General features: G+C 35.9%; 3 protein-coding genes and 1 non-coding gene across 5 annotated transcripts in view; 2 read left to right on the forward strand and 2 right to left on the reverse strand.

Moving 5' to 3' along the window:
- LOC107713815 (potassium voltage-gated channel subfamily V member 1-like) overlaps nucleotides 1-7494 on the reverse strand; it is a 14339-nt gene extending 6845 nt beyond the window's left edge. Inside the window, exons 1-2 of the mRNA XM_016519430.1 lie at nucleotides 7423-7494; nucleotides 4329-5297 (exon numbers count right to left, since the gene is read on the reverse strand). Coding sequence (XP_016374916.1) covers nucleotides 4329-5274 — 946 coding nt within the window. The 5' untranslated portion in view covers nucleotides 5275-5297; nucleotides 7423-7494. The remainder of the gene's footprint in view (nucleotides 1-4328; nucleotides 5298-7422) is intronic.
- Nucleotides 7495-10744: 3250 nt separating this feature from the next.
- LOC107713816 (protein DEK-like) lies at nucleotides 10745-15830 on the forward strand. Of its 2 annotated transcripts, none has more exons than XM_016519432.1 (11): nucleotides 10745-10820; nucleotides 11372-11561; nucleotides 11772-11980; nucleotides 12096-12190; nucleotides 12451-12571; nucleotides 12722-13009; nucleotides 13164-13268; nucleotides 13612-13723; nucleotides 14549-14694; nucleotides 15058-15126; nucleotides 15216-15830. In XM_016519432.1, exons 2-11 carry the CDS (start codon nucleotides 11387-11389, stop codon nucleotides 15225-15227), a joined length of 1332 nt encoding a protein of 443 aa, XP_016374918.1. In that variant the 5' UTR covers nucleotides 10745-10820; nucleotides 11372-11386; the 3' UTR covers nucleotides 15228-15830. The 2 variants fall into 2 exon arrangements, with proteins under 2 accessions (XP_016374918.1, XP_016374917.1); XM_016519431.1 differs by having other exon boundaries at nucleotides 13149-13268; nucleotides 15216-15829.
- A 1183-nt stretch (nucleotides 15831-17013) lies between these two features.
- trnae-cuc (transfer RNA glutamic acid (anticodon CUC)) lies at nucleotides 17014-17085 on the reverse strand. The gene has a single exon. It is a non-coding gene; the product is annotated as a tRNA-Glu (tRNA).
- A 1950-nt stretch (nucleotides 17086-19035) lies between these two features.
- Nucleotides 19036-22208, forward strand: part of LOC107713836 (sterol regulatory element-binding protein cleavage-activating protein-like) — a 23826-nt gene continuing 20653 nt past the window's right edge. The window contains exon 1 of the mRNA XM_016519468.1: nucleotides 19036-19139. The gene's annotated coding sequence lies outside the window, so the exon portion shown is untranslated. The remainder of the gene's footprint in view (nucleotides 19140-22208) is intronic.

The raw sequence follows: 22208 nt of genomic DNA on the forward strand, positions 1-22208 counted from the left end.
ATATATATATATATATACTGTATATACACAAGTTATTTCTGGTCCTCAAATCTGATTGGCTGACAGGAGTGCGATATTCTAGTGATAACAGAGCTCCAACCGTTTCACCGTTTATATCCCTCTGCTTGCAGTATTTCTCAGTGAATCTCATGGCGGACGGCCAAATCCAATATAATCTTATAAATAATACTGTTTTGTAGGGCTGCACGATAAATCGCATGCGATATTTAACGCGCATCTTGTCAGTAAAGCCGGTTCTGTAATCAGCGGTAAATCTCCATCACGTGCGGGCTTTCACATGGAGCAGCATTTACTACACAGAGCCGTTGTTCACTGACAAGCTGCGCAAAACCACGATCATATTTTGCGCATGTTTTGCGCAGCTTGTCAGTTTGTTTTGTGTCTACTGCCTACTGTTTTGTGTCACAGAATGAAGTTTTAAGATTTTTTTAGGTGAGAATGTACTAGTTTAGACTTCAAATATGCGGTTTGTTAATAAAGATAACGTATATTTGAAAATTTGCTTCAATGTTTTCAAAGATGTGAGCTCCAGGGCGTCAGCGGCCATTCAATGGCCATTCAGTGCTCATGAACCTGCCGAGAGCAGTCTTACCTCGGCCAGATCTTCTGGAATTTGCCGCTGACTGATGTCTCTATAGTGGTTAAACATGAGATATATAATTCGTAATATTAATGCTGTATATCAGAGTGCTGCCTTTGTACTTTTGACTGAACTGCCTAGCAACTTTTATGATGGCTGTTGTTGTTATTAAATATTATTATTCAATAAATTATATTTTATATAAATAATAGTAGTATTTATTTATAGTATTTGATATTGAATAAAGGTGTGTGTGTGTGTATGTGTGTATGTATAGGTTTTTCTATACTGGAGGGGACTTAAACCTGAATACACACCAACTCATGGGGACTTGTGTTACCGTGGGGACCTAAATTGAGGTCCCCATGGGTACAAAAGCTTATAAATCATACAGAATTAGGTATTTTGAAATTGTAAAAATGCAGAAAGTTTTCTGTGAGGGGTAGGTTTAGGTGTAGGGCGATAGAAAATACAGTTTGTACAGTATAAAAACCATTATGCCTATGGGGAGTCCCCACAAGGATAGTGCACCAGACAGTGTGTGTGTGTGTTCATGATGGTGATTAGTTACATTGTTCCGCCATTAGATGGGGACAAGAGACTGTTTTTATGAGTGAGTCAGCGGTAAAGACTTTTATATTGAAAGAGACTGAAACAGGGTTGTAAACAAGGAAGTTATTTTTTTACTTTCAACAACACCTTGTAAGACGCAGCCAACAAAATAATGCGTAGCGCTGTCATTGGAAATCACCCTTAACAGATTAAAGGATGGTACGACAAAGATATCGCTTTCCTCAGCGGACATTCAGACTAATGTTTTATTGTGAATATGAGATTGAGCTGAAGAATGAATGCTGTATCAGATGCAGGTAATCACTCACTCAGTCAATCTCTCTCTCTCATAATACTCTACATAATACAGGGAGCTTTTAATACAGCAATACAATAAGCTTTCAATGAAGCAACTCAACGTTCCTTCGTTACTAGTTCTAAAGTGACGTTTTCGAATTAGCAACGGAGGCTTGATTCAGCTGTTAAACTGTCAACTTGAGATTTAAATCCGTGGCGGAAGGAAGTAGTTCCGCACAAAAGAGGGGTTTTAAAGACACTCCTTCGTTGTTTCTTATGTATTTACACACTTGTGCCGTCGAACTGTTGTATAAACGCAATATCACACTCGTCCTGTGGCCTTGTGCCTATGGCCGAATCACAGCTGTGCCGATATACAGCCATGTTGCACTGCTACTTGTGTGATATTGCTCATATATATATATATATATATATATATATATATATATATATATATATATTTATTTATTTATTTATTTATAAACATTTGCATCTGCCAGTTTGTGAATCTTACGGCAAAAGATAAATCAAGTTTATAACAGTTATCAAATCATCCAAGAGATTCTAGCCTTTAAATATAGACACCTGAGAACAGCTGCTATACTCTCTCACTCCAAAATGGCACGTCTTCCTGAGAAATGCTTTATTTATTCTTTTTTTAGCGGCCTCGCTGAATACATTTACAGACAGAACATCAAGCATCTAAAGTCGACACCTAGCCTACTTACTGTGCGTATCAAAGCATGTCCTTTTATTTTTAGAAGTAGGAACCGTATTTTGTCATTAATACGCTGACTTTTATGGCCCCTTGACCCACATCTGAGGCACTGGAGTCAACACGGGTTTCTATGAAAGACTAGGCTTCTATTTTAAGAAAATTAAAATGCACTGGGGAACACTCAAAAGATTGATATTGAATTAGTTTTTTCATTCACTTCCATTCTCATCTTGACTAACGTGTCACATTTGTCTGAGCACAGTTCATATTTGATGTTTACGGCTATGGGGACTGTTTGCCTGACCTCATTCACTTTAATTTAGTTTGTGTCTTCTGATCAGATTAGCTACTACTGTGAATAAACACCTTCAGAGGGGCAGAGAACGCTGTAGACGAGAGGGACCCCAATATTAAAATGTGACGGATATGAAAATAGGCTCTGCCGTTCCCTCAGTGGATTATCTGTCAGTGTTTACTTCAGATTTTTATCCTGAGAACAGAACATTGTCTGCTTAAAAATGTGTTAAATCTAAACAATGATAGTGAGACCCTGTGAAAATCCAGTCTGTTATTTATTAGTCACAAAATAAAATATGGCTTTATCTCCTTTAAAAAAGAAAAAGAACCACCGAGGGTTAATTATGAAACTCTATTTTCACTTATTTTACATTTCCACATGGAAGTTGGCATGATAAGCCCCCAGTCCCACCAAATTCCCCCAACTGTACCCTCGTCTTTTAGCTCTTGCATATCATGTTGTTTAATTATTTGTGACTTTATGGCTGCATCTTAGAAAGAGATTCTTTCCTTCCACAAAAATGCAAGATCAAATCCACAAGTCTGTGCTCAGTTACTGTTTGTGTGTCTAAGGATCTTCCTCTTAAGTCTCCCTGGGATACTGTCAAAATATGAATGGATGAATAAATTTACTCTCCCAAAAATAGACTGACATCTTCATGAATGATTTCATTCCCCAGGTTGAAAGTCCATCAGGACAGTGTTAAAATGCCCAAATGTTCTAGTGTACTACTGAACAGTGTGCTGTGTATTCCATTTGATGAAATATGGTTTATATGATCTTATATGCAGAGCTTCAATGCAATTTTCTTCTTCTTCATTAATCAATAAATCCATAATGTTTAATACAGGTTTCAACTCTTCGATTTTACTCGAATTTTACTGTAATGGGTGGAATTTTTTTTTTTTTTCTTTCCTTTTTTTTATATATTTTGCTAAAATTCTAGTTTAAGTCATGTCTAGTTTATGATGAATCATGTGAGAAACAGACTAAAATTAAAGCATTTATTGGATGAAAATCTTGCCTTGAACCGTAAATGTCAATATATATATTTAGGCTTACGTATTTTCAAACTGGTCAGTCATGTGTTTTGCGAGTACTAATGGCAAACCTGCTGCACTTGATTCACAATGTTTATATGTGCAACTCACAACAGTGCATGTTCGATAAGCTAGACTTTCAGTATATCACTTCAATTTTAGTCTGTTCCTCATTCAAAATGTGTTTGTATTTTTTTTATTAATTACAAAAAAGTACACTACCATTCAAAAGTTTGGGGTCAGTGCGATTTTTTAAAATGAAATTAATGCTTTCATTTTGCAAAGATGCATTAAACTGATAAAAAAATGACAGTAAATACATTTGTAATGTGACAAAAGATTTCCTTTTCAAATAAATGCTATTCTTTTAAACATTATAACAGTCAAAGAATCTTTAAAAATGTATAATGGTTTCCACAAAAATATTTATTATTTATTAAATAAAAAAATATTATTCCACAAAAAATATTGCACTATTGTCTTCAACATTGATAATACGTTTTTCTTGAGCACCAAATAAGCATATTAGAAGGATTTCTGAAGGATCATGTGACACTGAAGACTGGAGTAAGGGCTGCTGAAAATTTAGCTTTGCCATCAAAGGAATAAATTGCGTTTCAAAATATATTAGAATAAAAAACTGTTATTTTACATTGTAATAATAGTTCGCAATTTTACGGTTTCTACTGAATGTTTGATCAAATAAATGCTGCATTGTTGAACATGAGAGATTTTTTTCAAAAACATAAAACATTTTTACCAATCCCAAACATTTGAACCGGTAGTGTATGATTATATGATAAGATTCAATAGGTATTTCACCTGTTGAGTGTCGGCCAAGTTTTAGCATCCTGAGAGACCTCATTAGCCGCAGCACCTGAACTACCCGTCCAACGTTCTCCAGCTCCGTAGATCCACCATGCAGGCTCTCCACAGCCAGAGTCACATAGAAGGGTAGAATAGCCAGCAGGTCAATGATATTCGCCACACTCCTGCTGAACCTACACTTATCTCTAACACACATGAACCTGAGCACCAGCTCACCGGTGAACCAAATGACACAAATGTACTCAAGAGTGTCCAAGATGATGGGTGTACCAAGTATAGTGAAGTCCAGCGAAATCAGAGCAATGTTCAGGATGGACACCACCACAAAGAACATGGATAGCGTCCCAAACATCTTGGCCGCCTTAGAGGAGTCCGGCTTCTCCATAAGATCCCATAGACGTTGGCGTAAGTCCTGGCACAAAACACCAGTGAAGTCCTCCTCCTCGTTGTCCATTACTTCAGAATCCTTACAAATATCCAACGACTCCTTCATCTCCTTCCGGCGGTAGTATCTGTCCCTGCAACAGCTGTCTATGCGGAGCTCATCGATGCCCCAGTACTCGATCTCCTGAAGGAACGAGATCACACACAGCTCCTCTCGCACATGTAAGTGACCGGTCTTGTAGAAGTTCATGATGTACTGAAAGGTCTGCGAGTTGCGGTCAAAGAAGAACTCGTTCTCCAAGAAATCTGCATCATCGCACAGATCTAAAGCGGAGTCTCGATTGGAGAGGGCCAGCTTGCCCAGCCGAGTCTCCGGGTGACAGACCAACAGTTCCTGAGAGAGGATATAGCGGCTGCCTCCGACATTTATAATGAAGAAGTCCAGCGGATCGTCGCTCGGTAGTGCAGGCTCGCTGAAGAATACACTAGAGTCCAAGGACAGCAGCGAAGCATTGTCCTCGAAGAACTCTGCCGGACTTGATGAATCCGTGATCATGGTGTTCTGAGTAACGTTGAGCCCTGAGAGACCCAGTGGGGGAAAGTGCATTAGTATCACAGAATGGAAAGAGCAGTATCAATAATAATGAGGATTTGGCTGCTGGTCTAAATTTAGAATAAAAATGACCCATATTTGAGCTTTTCACACTTTAAATTGTCTTAACCCTGGGCGAACAAAATCTTTAGTTATCATATTCTACACTGTTCTTACTTTATCATGATATAGTAAAAAATTATTTAATCAGGTTTTGAGATTTCACACTGTACATTTGTGAACCATTGGTTAATGTTGATAACTACTGCACAAAATTAGAAATATATCTGATTCTATTAAAGAATTAGTTCACCCTAAAATGAAAATCTGTCATCATTCACCCTCATGTGTTTCCAAACCTGTATGACTTTCTTTTTTCAGATATTCTGAAATATTAAAGTATTTTAAATATATTTTAAATATCTCATTGAAGGTTAGTGGGGTTCAATTTTGTTTTGGACCCTACTGACTTTCATTGTATGTACAAAAACAGTTGAAACATTCTTCAAAATATCTTCTTTTGTGTTCCGCAGAAGAAAGAAAGCCATACAGGTTTGGAATGACATGATGGTGAGCAAATGATGACAGAAATTAAATTTTTTTGGTGGACTTTCCCTCCCCATCACTCCAGTTAATGCTTTTGCGCTGATTATTTTTACTGCTTTATTTAGATGCTAGAACTTTCAGCTTTGCAAGTTTCTGCAAATGTACAAAGCATATGAATATTTAATGATGTAAGCACTGAGATAGGTGGTTGTCTGCTGAAAAAACTTGCTGTAACACATTGTTTCACTTTGACACCTTGAAAGTTTCATAACTCAGGGTTAAAACTTACCTTTAGTCTGGGTTTAAAAAGACGTTAACACAGGTTTAAGTGTAGTTTGAAGCCCTATAGTGTGTGTTTTATCCAGTAAATATCACACATTACAATACTTCATCTGCCTTACGATTCTCACATAAGCATTTTAATAGATATAAAAAGACAGTTCGGATAGTCTGTGCATACATAGGCTAAGTGTAATACCAATTTATTGAAAGCTCTGTGTATTGAATGAGCAAATTCCCTTAATTAAAATGTTTTTATTTCTCTTTTACGCCATGACTGGCAGACATCAGACACGGTGGGAGGGAGAAGAAGCCTTTTGCAGTGTCCTACTTCTTCAAAGCTGCGTTGAGATTTAAATATTTTAGCTGGCCTGTCTAATTAATTGAACTAATGGTACTATTCTTGTAATCATTCATTCTCTTCGGTAAGCTCCTCTACAATATTGTCACGATGGTCATTTTAAAACCTGCATTTTTAACAAGGTCCCATGGTATCACACTAAAGAGATCTGAGCACAATGTGAGAACAATACCTTTCAGAAGAGATTTCATTTTTAAGCAGTTTTATTTTGATTCACTAAAGCAACCCACTTTCAATGTACTGTATCACTGTAAAAAGTGAACACAAGCACTGCTGTTTATACCTCATCTTATCCTTAAAAATACTTTCATTAGTGTAACCCAATATACTCAAGTCAGTCCAGTCACAGATTATATTTCTGACTAGAATATATATATATATATATATATTTTTTTTTTTTTACATTATGGACAACATAAAAACATTTAAATAATTGATTGCAATTGAAAGGAAAACATTGTCTACTCTGATATGAACATAAAATGCATATCAGTAAAAGCATTCTAAAAAATAATAATATCAGAATTTTAGCTCTATACTTAAATTATACGGAGAAGCTTTTATTTAGAAACAAAATCTAGTTCAATGTTAAACATTCAGTGGGGAATATAAAGGAGAGGTTTGTGTAGATCCAGAGAAGTAACAACAAATTCATATTTTATAAAATTCAAATAATGTCTATCTCTCAATCTGATAATGCCTGTGCAAAGTCATTCCGTTTGTCAGTTATTTTACAAGGTATTTAGTGCACAGTTAAACCGCTGTCTACAAGATTCTAAATAGGAAATCATATTCATATGAAATAAATTAATACTCAAATGGCCTGCATTTAAATAAGTTTTAAACTTATCCAGCCTTTTAAATATCAACTGAATATCTAAAAATACAAAACATAAAGAATCATACAGGAATAAGTGGACACCCACCTTCAGCCTATAAGCCTACACTGAAAGCTCGTGTGTGAGGTGAGCCGGATCCATCTGTCTCTTCACTCTGTTCCCACTTCAGATGTTGATCCTCTGTCGATAAACTGAAGTACATAATGCAAACCGAATGTTCCCAAATGTTCCCAGTGAAGAAGAACCGATGCGGCTCACGGTTTCGCAGGTTCACCAGAGTTCGGAACAGTTCTGAAGCGCGCTCGTGCACCTTTCACAAGCGTTTTAACGAGCTGGAGAGAGTGCGAGCTATCAACCAATCAGGAGACATTTTCAGGCTGCTAGGCAACAAACTCCAGACACTTAATACAACCAGAAAAAAATTAGACGCGTTGTAATCGTCTGGGAAAATCAAAGCCTTCGCTGTCACGAGATCTACGCTTGTATTGTATGCGCGCGCAGCACGTAGAAAGCAAACCATGCTTTGTTCCTCGTGGGTGGGTCAACTTTGGCCTTAAACCTACGCTTGATTCAAATAACTTTTCCCACACATTTCAAAACAATGTCCATGGTTTGGTAGTACGAACAGGGTGGCCATGCAGCTGCGAGTTGATTTACAAACTCCGATTTTATAGCATAAAACCTGAGAAACAGGATTTTGTGAGAGGAATAGGTAGAGAAGTGGGTTATAAATGTTTGTCGGTCCCTGCTTTTAGGAAACCTGAAATGTAGAAGCACATGACAGAACACTTCTTTAACACCTCAGGTGTTTATTTTACTGGTTTTTAATGCTATATGATATAACGGTTTATGGAATAAAATGTAGCCTACACAGTCTATTCACTTTGATTAGAACATATCTGATCTCACTGCAGGCCTGCATATTGTATAACTACATAATTGTATAACTGGTGATGTGTTCATGAATGAATGAGTAAGCTAATTACTGAATCAGCAGGTGAGATGGATCACAAATGTGTGGAAGGAGATCTGTGGTCAGAATAGCATACTATCATATACTATCACTATTGCTGAATGTGCACACATTTCTGTAGGCTACACACAGAATATTAGCTTTGATCCATGTTTTTCTTGATTCATTATTTGGTCCGACTTCCTAAAGTTTACAACATTCCTACACAAAATTGAATTGAAATGTAAAATAACTGCTTTTATGATGATAACCACTTGCTGAATTTAACTTGCAGTGTGATTGTGTGAAAAATATGAGAAGATGCATAATGTGCACCTGATGTAGTGAGGTATTGATATACCTTAGCCATCTTCAAAAAACAACTAAAAACACATCTGTTCCATCTTTATTTGACCCTCTAACTCTAGCACTTTCTATTCTATTTTAATTCTACTTTATCTATTTATCTTCTTTTTTATTTAAAAAAAACACTAGCTTTCTAATTTTATATATACTTTTTGTGTGTTTGTGTGTGTGTGTGTGTGTGTGTGTGTGTATATATCTATATCTATATATATATATATATATAGCCTATGCGCAATATAACTCACTATTTCTCCGCAATATAAAGTAGCATGTTGCCCCCTGCTGTTGGTAAAAGTATTGCTACTTCAACCAACTGAAGAACTGGAAATATTCAGCTGAGAGAACATCATTAAATAAAATACATATCTTTTATGAAACTTTTATTAATTTAAATTTCGGGGCATTGCGTATTAGGCTAACTGTTTTTGATGTTCTAAATTAAATGTAGGCCTAATATGAATGCCACATCTATGAATGGCATTGCATTAGAAGAGACAAACAAAAATATCAAATTGCATCTAGACATGGAATAAAACTCACTAAAGTAAAATTTGGATATCATTAAAAAAAAGAACGATAGCACGAGCACACTTTCAGCAAAACACTTCACAAGTAGAATTTTGTTACATTTAAAAATATACAATTATTATGAAAACATAATAGGCTACTGTAATGAATTCCGACTGGCAAATGTAAGTGGACCATGCTGAATTAAGGATATAGGCACTTTTATTCACATTAAACCTATTTTTTTGATGCCACACACCCAAAGGGACAATTTACCGACCCTCATGTTCCATATATTTGAAGATTGTTGTTCCTTGGAGAATGTTGACAGGCAACAGTCACTATTCACTATAACCTTTTGTCCATACAACGAAAGTGAATGTTGACCATAGTGAGGTTGTAATTCTGAAATCCTAGCATCTCCACAGAAGAAATAAAGTCTTACTAATTCGAAACCAGTGTTGGGCTTGTTACTCCGCAAATGTAATTTATTACTCGTTAGGTAGGCTACTCCTGTCAAAAGTAATATTATTACTTTACTTATCACCAGTGTTGGGCAGTAGCTAGTTACAGTAGCCTAATAATATTACTTTTTGCAGTAACTAGTAGTCTAATTACTAATAAGATTTCAGTAATAATATTACAGTTATCATCCATAAAACAGCTCGTTACTTTGTTACATTTGATGCCTCAACCCCTGATTTGAAATCCAACAATCCAATAATTCCTAGATTTATTTTCATCATTTTCACAACTCGCACAGGCACATGAAGTCACCAGTGCATCAGGAAAGCTAGAAATATGGAAATGCTTACATTTCGGGTGTTGGAAATATTGTCATTACACTGATTTTGTAGTTGTGGCATTACTGGCATTTCATGGCTTGCCCACCCACATCCCTATGATCCCGATATAAATTATATTACTATAGCCTAATTAAAAATCTTATGAATTTATGTGTTTCTTTTGATAAAATACTTGTGAAAATATGAAATCATATGATAATCATATGGGTAAAAGAGAAATTATAGCTACAATTAGCTTCAAGCTACACATGACAATTAATACAACACTTTTACTTGAAAGCCACTATCAATCACCACTGAGTGTTTGTAATGCCATGTAATGCTAGAGTATGCCACAACTTACACATCTTGTGTTCAGATCACATTTTCTCCTGACAAAATCAGTGTAATGGCAATTTCCATCCCCTGAATGTAAACTTTTCCGTAGTTCTAGCTTTCCTGTTGCACTGGTGACTTGTGCCTGTGCGAGTCGTGAAAATTATGAAATTAAATCTATGAATTTTTGGATTGTTGGATTTCAAATCAGTAGGGGTTAAGGCATCAAATGTAACTACTTAACGAGCTGTTTTATGGATGGTAACTGTAATATTATTACTGAAATCTTAGTAGTAATTAGTTACACTACTAGTCAGTGCAAAAAGTAATATTATCACTAGTAACTAGTTACTGCCCAACACTGTTCGAAACTACACGGGGGTGAGTAGGCTAAATGAGAAAACTGTATTTTTGGGGGGCCTGTACTTTTAATAGGTTTTTGTGTCCGCGTGGTCACGCGATAGCCCGCCCTCTCTTTTCAAACGCCATGTTTTCTGCGCACCTCCATCGCGACCAATTGGCAGCAACACTAACGTACAGTGAGTATATGTATTAAAGTATGAGCCCATGAGGTTTACTGAGGTTTTACAGTCTGTAACATTTTCTCTCAATTTTATGTTTACGTACACGAAGGCAGGACTTGCCACGATTTGTTGCAAAAGGACATTTAATTGTTTTTGTGAGCAAGTAGGCGGGACGAATATGCTATTCTGCTGCGCTATCAGTCTCGCGCCGCCTAAAAAAAAGCTTTGAGTCGCCAGTTTATGTATGAGTAAAAGTGTATTTTTCTCTCACGTTTGATTGTGTAATTTACGTTTTCCACCGTTTTCACATAGTTTACCTCACCTTGATCGTACTTTCCTAGCCTGTTAGCACGCAGAAGGTTTGTATCTGCCTGGGGTTTATACAACTGAGACACAAACACGCGCCAAATTCGTTCTGCAGCAAGAGCGCAATATTGACAATGTGATTAGAGGCGATAAATGGAGCTGTTGTGTATGGAAATTATATTAGTAATAACACGTCTACTAATAGTATTCTGTTGAATTCGACGATTATAGCACCGCGACGTGTCTTTTTATCCATTTAGGGTGCAACTGAGATCATGAGTGCAAAAATGGAAGCTTTCAAGACAGAGGATGTTTCTTTGGATGAAAATTCAGTCATAGAAGAAGAGGAGGAGAAGAAGAAGAAGAGAAAGAAGAAGAGTCCATCTGATGATACAGAGCAGGATGAATCAGAAAGCCCTAAACCTAAAAGCAGGTCTAAACCCAAATTGTGTAAGTTAATTCACGTCAACAATTGATGCCAAAGCTTTAATTTCAAGAAATTTTATTTTGATAAGAAGTAACATTATACTTACAGTATCATTACTTTGTATTGAGTTTTTATGTAATTTTCTTAAGCTCATAAATTAAATCGTACCTGATTCCCCCCTCAAAAGTTACAGTTTTTGTCTTTTTGTAATGTTATTTTAATTGTCTTTGCAGTCGAACCTGAAATTCTTGAAGGAAAACGGGAGAAAAAAATTATCCAGAGACTTGATTTGATGAGTAAACCGAAGGAAAAGCCAAAGATTGAGAGCACAGGAAGCGGCGCCAAACTGGGAGACATTGCACGGATTAATCACTCCATCGGAAAGCTTAAAGCGCCTCTGCTCAAACCTCTGCATAAGATTGTATATGATCGCCCGGGAACTGTAAGGTTTAGTTTTAGAACTCATTTAACACATAAATGGCCAAAAGCATATGTTACTACAGATTATTGTTAGATTACAGTTCGTAACTGAATAATGCTGCTTGATGTTCATACAGGCGTCAACACTGCGTAAAAATCTTCGGCTGTTTAATGGATTTCCTTTTGGGGAGGACAATGACCTTTACAGCAAAAAAATGGAGAAGGTGAAAAGGTAGGTCATTTAACTGGTTTGATGTTTTTTTTTCTTTAATATATTTGCACATCAGTGGTAAATAAAGGGATGAAGGCACAAATTATGTGTGCTCTGCTAGGTATCATTGACAGTGACATTGACAGACCAATTTTTGTCCTGTGGTTTATTCTGTGTCAACTCCACAAGAGGTCCCCGGATAATAATTTATCAGGTCAAATATTTTTCTAGTTATCATTGGTTTAAAGTGGGTGTGATAATGAGGTTTTTCTGTCTGGCAGGCTTCACAAGGAACAACTCAGAACCATTTGTCAGACTCTTGATCTGGAGAGGTCTGGAACACAAATTGTTCTTTCAGAGAGGATCATGAAATTTCTTACAAGTCCAACCAACTCAGGAAAGGTGAGTTTTTTTTTTTTGGTCTGAACAATAACAATGCAACTTTTTATGTCACTTTACAGCCAATGTACTTCTGGATATTTTGGGTAAAATGTCTCATGAGTTTGTCTTTTGCTGTTTGCCAATGGCTTTTTGTGTGTTTACTGTCTGCAGCCTGTCCTAAAGAAGAAAAAGAAGATGACCAAAGATGCCAAAAGAGAAAAGTCTTCATCCAAAAGTAAAAGGACACAGAAAAAAGTAGAAAGCGGGAAGTCCAAACCCATTGTCACTGATTCCAGTAGTGATGATGATGAGGACGATGATGATGAAGAGGGTAAAGAGAACAGTAAGGACACTGTGAAGTCTGCAACAGCAAATCAAGAAAATAAAGACAGTGATGATAAATCTTCTGATAAAGAGGAAGATGATGATGCTCCTGAAGACGACAGCAAGGAGGAAGAAGTGAGTGAAAAGTTTTTTTTTTCTAAATGCGTCAAAGATTTTAATATACATTCTCCACATTTATGGTTTTACAGTTCAGGCAATATATTGACAATCTTACTATTTGTAAATTTCTTGTATTGTGTCCGCAAATCAACAGAAATCTCCTCCTCAGAAGAAATCTTTAACCACAAAGTCTACAAAGAAATCTGAAAAGTCAGAACAGACTGCATCAGATGAAAGTGACCAAGACGTTCATGAAAACAAGAATGCAAAAAAGGTTAGACAAAAACACTTACTAGTAATATTTTTGAATTCTGAAAATTTGTCATGTCATTCAAATAAATTCAAGCTTATTTGAGCTTGTTGTTTTGGTCTGCTGATTAAGTCAGGCATTAAAAATGGCTGATGAACAATTAGTTAATTTACAGCTTAATTAGAAAATGAAAACTGCAGAAAAAGAAATAACAAAAATTAATTTATGACACCATAAGAACAAGTACAACATTTGTAGCACTTTAGATTTACAGATCTGCAGATGCCCCAGAAATGTGTTTAGTTTTTCCATCTGATTTTCTTGACTGCTGTTGTGACCGTGCACTTCTATGAAACTATTTTCCTAGACAAAAAAGAAGCCTGCAGCAAAGAGGAAAGCTCCAGCAAAGCCTGTCCCAAAAACCAAGAAAGCTGACAGCAGCAGCAACCGAGGGAAAAAGAAAGCAAGCAAGAGCAAGGGTAATAATGCAGCAAATGCTTCGAGATGCAAGACCAGAAGTTTTTTTTGTCTAGAAAAACATGACATGAAATAATTTAGCATCATCTCAAAACTAGGGATGGGCATTCTAGCAAAAATAATATTAGAAAATCGCTGGGTATTATTCGATTATTATTCGAAAATCGCACCCCTCCCCCCCAAGCACGCACAAACACTGTCGCAATTATATCGTTGGGTAATTATACTGTATATAAACTGCGGGCATCAGGGAGCCGTTAATATGCGGGGCATTGAAATCGCTTATGAACGCGCGCTTGTTTTTTACTTTCACTTTCGAGATTCGCGATCAAATACGGAGCAGCACTGGGCAGTATTACCACACATTTTACAAGATTAGATGCTTGTCAGTGGTGCTCAGGATCTGCAAATCATTCACCATCGTCCTATCAGTCATCTCTCCTTATTCTGTTTATGTGGTAAGTGAAATGTTATGTACAGGGGTGTTTGTGGTCCGCACAAAACTCTTATTTGACATTGTCCCAAGTTACTGTAACCATTATATGCTACGCAAGTCTTTTTTTATGTCACGCAAGTCTACAGTGTGCGTGTGAGACAATGTGTTCTTCTGTTGTCTTTGACAGCTTTTAGGTGCGTTATACCTCGTCACCACCGCATCATCACGGAAAACATGGGGAAATTTTTTAAGACAATAATCGCACAACCTATTCGATATTCTTTAATTAAATCAACTAATCGAATATTCGAAAATCGTGACCCATCCCTACTCAAAACTGAAACCGTACACTGTTTTGCACTGAGTTTGAAATGCTGTATTTTTCTTCCAGATGAAAGTGAAAGCTCTGATGATGATCAGCCACTGATCAAGATGGTTAAAAAACCACCAAATGAAGAACAGTTAAAGGAGGCAATCAAGGATCTCTTGAAAGATGCCAAATTAGAGGAAGTTACGATGAAGCAGATTACCCGAAAAGTATGTTATTTCAAAGCTTTTATCAGGACAAAATGGCTTTTTGAGTGGTTACAGTGGCTCTTTCGACACTTTAAATGTATGAATGTCATTGCATTAACAAAATATTAAACTGAATGGTGTCTTCAAACAAATGAGGTGTTTCGCTTTAGATGCATATTCACTTTTCTGATCCATTTTGCAATTGTATGTAACCAACTGAAGTCCAGTGATTTTTAATGCATGAAATCAGTTCCTCTTAAGTTCATGCAGGAGTCCTAGCACAGGTGTAGTTCATCACAATAGATATAGATATGTTCTACTAATGTTTGTCGTCCTGAAACGTTTCCAAATACTTATTATTTATGAACTTCCTCTTTGTTTTAGGTTTATGGCAAGTATCCTGACTTTGATCTGACCAGCAGAAAGGAATTCATCCGGGAGACAGTTAAAGGTGTAAGTACCTCCAAAATACTAAACCAATATTTTATAATCGATTTTGTCAGTTTGCTGCTTTTATAATGGGTAATTTTCTTGTTTTTCAGTTGATATCCTGAAGTGAAGAAAATGCCTTCTTTAAAAGGACAGCGAGGATGAAGATTGTGTAGAAAACTCGATTTTCATTACACTGTTCATTATTGTGTAGTGTTTTTTTTTTTATATATATATAAGATTTCTCAACTTTCCAGCAAATTCTGCTTTTTTGTATTTAAAAAAAACAGTATTTTTTAAAGTTTAAATTTTCACATTTGACAATGAATGATGTGGGTGGTTTGGTTGTTGAAACATGCCACATGCCACAAGTCCTTATTTTTAATGGCACATAGCCATACATAGTCACTATATTGCATTTTGACAGTCACATTTGAATGTCTTGGCTGTGTCAGTAAGCCCACAAGTTGCCATGGCCTGCAGCTGCATTACCGTTGCCATGTTGCCATGATACTGTATGCAATACTTAGGAAGATTTCATTGTTTGATTGGTCTCACCTGTTATTAGTGCTGAGTTTCATTTCTTAGGTCCTAAATGCTGAATGCAAAAAAGAAACTTATTTAGAAATTAATTGTTTGGTTTGTTATTGTATTTCAGCATAAAATATTTGGCAGTGTCAGCTTCCATTTCAGTGTTGTGCTTAACAAAGGAATTCTAATTTGTAAAGAGCAAAAAAACATGGATTTTTTTTTTATCTTTGTTTTGCTCTCGTTTCTATATGATTTTTTGTAAATATACTTTATATGTGCATTTTTCTTTCTTATATTTTTAATGCAAGTCATAAGGAACAAACGTATCTCTTAATTTGAGATGTTACTCATACCTGCAGGTCAGTGTTAGATTAGGTTCTCTGATAAGACATGGGTTAATTTCTTAAATTTCTTGATTTGTGTGTGTGAGAAATTTTGTATATGTTATTAATATTTTATTAATAATAATAATATGTTAATTTGAATAATTATAAGTCACCTTTGCTGAGGCCCCCTAGTGGATCTCAGTCTCCTAGTTTAGCTGAAAAAAGGAGCCTCATAGTAGAGACCTGCGCGGGACGGATTTTTCAGCGCCAGCCCGCTCCCGCGATAAAATATTTGTTATTTAGGCTAAGCATCGACATTCACCAACCACTATTTTTAACAGAGAAGCATGGGCTGCTGCGTGCATGGTTTGGCATGGCAGAATGCGAGCAGCGCTTCATTTATTATCACTAAAAGCTGACATCTCAGTTAATCGCGATCTCATAAAGCCCTGTTATAACCGTTTTTATACAGTCTATGGTTATAACACAATAAATGTATGCACAATGAATTTTTCACAATGTCTACACTTCATGTGTTAAAATGAGATGATTCGTGAGCACGCAATTTCAGCACTGCGGTGAGTATTTTCTAACTTAATCACCTCTGATTGGCCATTGCGTTCCAGAAATCAACAGCCATGTCTGTGATTGGCTACATTGCGCTACCCTTTAAACGTGTTATAAATGGAAACTGCCTAGCTTGTGCATGTCCATCATTTTAATGTTAATATTAGTTGTTCTTTTTGCTTTTGTGCAACAGATAAATAACAATTTATATGTTTTAGACACTATGTTTAGATAATTTCTATTTTGCGGGAGTCCCGCGAATCATTTTATTCTCCCGGATCCCGCACACACCAGTCTCTTCCCGCCCGCACTCGCCCATCAAGAGTTGTCCCGCGCCGCACCCTGTTGCGGGACCCCGCGGGAGTGCAGGTCTCTACCCCCTAGCTTTAAAACAGGCATTTTCCAAACCGATTTCTGTAGGTAACCGGTAGATTTCAAGTTTATAGAACTATCATGTTTGAAAACATACTTTCATAAAAATAAATCGTTCCCTGACCGGGAATCGAACCCGGGCCGCGGCGGTGAGAGCGCCGAATCCTAACCACTAGACCACCAGGGATTGGCAGTTCGTGAATCAAACAATGTCATTTTAGAAGATATATGAAAATGATAAGCTTACTTATATGCAACAGTTCACTGTAACGAACAAAAGCGTGCCATCCTCTCTTTAAAATACATTGAACTAAAGCAATCAACCAATGTCCGACACATCAGTGCTTCTGAAGGACTACGGTGTTTAAATTCACCTGCCAGCAAATAATGACAACTAAGAATTTTCCTTACATTATAATACATTGGGTTCATATAATGCAAACAAATCACTATCCTTTAACAAACTAGATAATTCCATTTAAGAAGAAATTATTGTCTTCACGCCACACTCTAATTCGTTTCTTCTTGTGGCCACTAGAGTTCGCAGTATTAATTTACGCGTATTCGAGTTTTAACATTTCCTGTTATGGCCCATAGAGGTCGTAGTTTGACAGTTTGCAGCTTTGTTTCGCAGGAGGTTGAGGTTGAGGTTGAGGGGTCATGTTGGAGAGAGGCTTACAAGGTTTTATTATAAAATTAATTCATCAGTTAAAGAAGTATACAATTTTGGAAGATGTAGGAAAGATGAGGTGATTTTAAATAGATTACAATTTGGGCACACAGGACTAAATGCACCCCTATACAAAATAGGTAAACATATTACAGGTAAATGTGCTTTTTGTGGGGTAATAGAAACTGTTGAACATGTAATATTAAAATGTCGGAAATATAATATAGAGAGAATTAAAATGATAAAGAACTTAAATGGTAATAATAAAGAAAAAAAGAAGATAAATTGGATATTAGGAAAAGAATTAAGAGAAGGAAGAAAGAAAAGAAATGTAATATATAGTAGAAACAGGATTAAATAAACTAATTTGATAGTTAAATAAATAAATAAATAAAGCAAAGGAATAGGGGAACACACAAGCTGGGTTTTTTGGCATGGGAGCTGAACACGCAGCAGCCAGAAATACAGCTTGGCTGAGCCAGAAATAAAATTGACAATTAAAAAAAAAAATATGATTAATAGAGGCGGGACTATCATCCATGTATGATTAGAAACAGTAGGTGGCGGTATGTGCCTATGGCGCGGAATACGCCAAAAATTCCAAAGAAGAAGAAGAAGATGAAGAAGAAGAGAGAGGCTTACAGTAGCTGACATAGTAATACTCCTGTCCTTGCAGTGGGTAGAGGATTATAAACCTGGAAAGGTTTTAATTTGTTCTGATTCACTCTCAGTTTTAAAAAGTCTAAGGTCTTTTAAATCAAGCCATCAAGATATTCTTTTTAGTATTTTACAGATATATTCAAGATTGGTTCAGAATGATATTTTAATCAGTTTTATTTGGGTTCCATCACACGTAGGTGTAAAGGGAAATGAGGACGAATTAGAAATAGAATTACAAGTTCCTCTAAGCAAGTCTGAAATTAAGGTTTTAATCTGGAAAAAGGTTATTGCAGAATGGCAAATAAAGTGGGACAATAACGAAAAGGGTAGATTTTTCTACAATTTAATTAACAAAGTAAGTCAAAAATAAGACATATTGGTAAAACAAGGAAAGAAGAGGTTGTTTATAATAGAATATTGTTGGGACATTCCAATCTTAATAGTACACTCAAAATATTAGGGAAACATCCAAATGGACTATGTGAACAATGCAAAGTAGAAGAAACAGTAACCCATGTAATTCTTGAATGTAAGAAATATGAGGAAGAAAGAAGTAATATGATAGGTGAAATCAAGAAGAATGGAATTCAGATGGTACATTTTAAATATTTAATAAAATGGGCAACTGAAATAAATAGTAAAGCTTTCTTTCATTTTCTTAAAAGGACGGGATTAATAAGTAGAATGTAACGCTCTGGTCCACACTCCGGAGCAGAAGGTGGCGGTAATGCACCTAATTACGCTGGTTGCCAGCCGCCGTTAAAAGCCAAGAAGAAGAAGAAGAAGAAGTAGCTGACATGATGCAGGCAGAACAGTAGAGACTTACAGCCGCCAGACTGCTGGAACTCAACAGGAGCCGATTCACCGTTAAAACAAGCCCGCAGAGAGGAAGGGCAGAACCTGTCTTTAGGGTAAGCGATGATCTGAGTGCTTTTATTTTGGTCGGTGTGCATATGTATTACTGAATTAGTTCATTTTAGAAGCATGGCAGGCCCTTAGTGCTCATTATTTCTGTTAGTTGGACCAGTAACATACAGTCAAAGCGCTTCCTAGATAGATGTGTAACTTCTAGCTAGCCGCCACATTGAGGGGATGAAATGCGTATTTTTAGGCTGATGTGTTCTATTTGTTGTCTACATATGTCAAGTTAATTCAAATAGAACTGGCAGGTGCTTTATACATGAACTGTTGCTAATGCTAAATCGTTAGCCGCTCGGCTAAAGTTAATGTCATGGAAACGTGCATCAGTTTCATCTCCTTGCACTACACAAAGATAATAAATAATATCTCAGGGATTTTAAAAAGCATGGAATGCAGGACAGTGCAGACAACTGAGTTAATGCAAAACTGTATTCATATGTAGTTTAGTGACTGTTAGCTTTACCTCTTTTCGACTGATTTCAGCTCAGGTAATTTATAGTTTAATTGACTGACAGTAACTGCAGAAGAAACGTGGAAATTGCATCAGACTGAGCACCGCGCGTTGTATTATTACAATATAGTACGTACCGTTAGTTTGCGCAATACCGTAAAAGTACCATGGTATTATGAGAAGTAACATAAGTAATAATGTTTTTAAAAAACGGTGTTAACGTCTCAAACATCACTGTACCGTAGTACTACCACAGTATTGTTTTGTATGTCTATTAAATAATCCTGTCTGGCTTATATGCAGGTTTTGTTGTGTTAGTGCAAAATGACTTGATGCAATACTGTTGTGTTGAAGTACCTGTGAGCTGTTTTGGAAATAGTTACTCTATTTCATTGTTATATTTAGGTTATAAAGAATAAATATATGTTTCTTCAGTTTGTATTTTGGCCAACAATTTTGCAAAAATAAGTGTTTGACAGCAATCGGTAAAGGCTTAGTTCACCCAAAAATGAAAATTGGGCTGCGTTTTACTCACCCCCGAGGCATCCTAGGTGTATATGACTTTCTTCTTTCAGACGAATCCAGTCGGAGTTATATTAAAAATTGTCTTTGATCTTTCAAGCTGTTTAATGCCACTCAGCGGGTGTTGCATTGCTTCAGTCCAAATTAACTTAAAGGGGTCATATGATGCTGCTAAAAAGAACATTATTTTGTGTATTTGTTGTAATGAAATGAGTTTATGCAGTTTAAGGTTAAAAAAAACACGTTATTTTCCACATACTGTTCATTATTGTTTCTCCTCTATGCCCCGCCTTTCTGAAACGCATCGATTTTTACAAAGCAGGTCTGAAAAGCGAGGTGTGCTCTGATTGGCCAGCTATCCAGTGTGTTGTGATTGGCTAATTTGTTACGTTTTGAATATGGATATTTTTTCTTACAAAAACGCATCGATTCGCTACAGGAGGCCTTTGTTCACCCCCCGGAGCCGTGTGACACATTTATTTTTTTATGGATGGGCGATTTTTATTTAAGTTCTTTTGGACTGAAGCAATGCAACACCCGCTGAGTGGCATTAAACAGCTTGAAAGATCAAAGACAATTTTTAATATAACTCCGACTGGATTCGTCTGAAAGAAGAAAGTCATATACACCTAGGATGCCTCGGGGGTGAGTAAAACACAGCCTAATTTTCATTTTTGGGTAAACTAACCCTTTAAGTCAAGTTAATTCAGTTTTTCCTTAAGTGTCATTAATTTAATTTTGTTCTGCTTTGGACATAAGAGATCGATAATTAAAAATCGGTTATCAGAAACAAAAATATAATAATCTGTATTGTATAGATCAAAATATAGGTTGATCTCTTTTTGGATGAAATTAAATAAATTATATTTTTTTAATATTTTGCAAGAAATGTAATTAAAATTAAAATGTGAAATAATTATTTTGATTTTTTGAATAATTTACTCTGGTCTTGATTTTGAAAGATAGGCCTATTTTTGGGGGAAGTGAAAGTGAGCAGGCAGATATCCCGGACAGCTGTTTAGTAGATTTAAAGTCAGATAATTTACAGTGGAACATTCTGATGCAGACATAAATCCAGCAGAGACTGTAGAAGTTTGACAGCCTGAAGTTTAAAGGCACCTAAATCTCAGTCTTTTTTAATACATGAGGTGATATTTATTGTTTTTGCAGGTTTCGTCCTCCATAGGTAACGCATTGCAGTAAGGTTAAAATCGTTAACATTATTTACTGCATTGGGTATCATAAACTAACCATGAACAAGACTCTTTTAGCATTTTGTTAATCTAGGTGGGGTTTTAATGTCTACACTACCATTCAAAAATTTTGGAGTTGATAAGATTTTTAAAAGAAGTCTCTTATGTTCACCAAGGCTGCATTTATTTGACTAAAAATACTATAGAAAAAAACTGTATTATTGTGAAATATTATTGCTATGTAAAATAACTGTTTTCTATTTTAATATATTTTTAAATGTAATTAATTTCTGTGATGGCTTGGAAGTTGAATTTTCAGCAGCCATTACTCCAGCCTCCAGTGTCACATGGTCCTTCAGCAATCATTCTAATATGCTAATTTAGTTCCATTTTTATATTTCTTTAATATTAGTAATATTTTTGTTGAAGCAGTGATACATATTTTTCAGGATTCTTTGATGAATATTAAAAAGTTAAAAAGAACGGCATTTATTAAAAATGGAAATCTTTTTTAACATTATAAATGTCTTTACTCTCACTTGTGATCAATTGAATGCATCCTTGCTGAATACAAATGTGACCCTGGACCACAAAACCAGTCTTAAGTCGCTGGGGTATATTTGTAGCAATAGCCAAAAATACATTATATGGGTCAAAATTATAGATTTTTCTTTTATGCCAAAAATCATTAGGATATTAAGTAAAGATCATGTTCCATGTTCCTACTGTAAATATATAAAAAATGTATTTTTGATTAGTAATATGCATTGCCAATAACTTCATTTGGGCAACTTTAAAGGTGATTTTCTCAATATTTAGATTTTTGTGCACCCTCAGATTCCAGATTTTCAAATAGTTGTATCTCGACCAAATATTGTCCTATCCTAACAAAC

The sequence above is a fragment of the Sinocyclocheilus rhinocerous genome, unplaced genomic scaffold (assembly GCF_001515625.1).
Source record: "Sinocyclocheilus rhinocerous isolate Xijiao unplaced genomic scaffold, SAMN03320098_v1.1 scaffold779, whole genome shotgun sequence".
Classification (NCBI taxonomy): Eukaryota; Metazoa; Chordata; class Actinopteri; order Cypriniformes; family Cyprinidae; genus Sinocyclocheilus; species Sinocyclocheilus rhinocerous.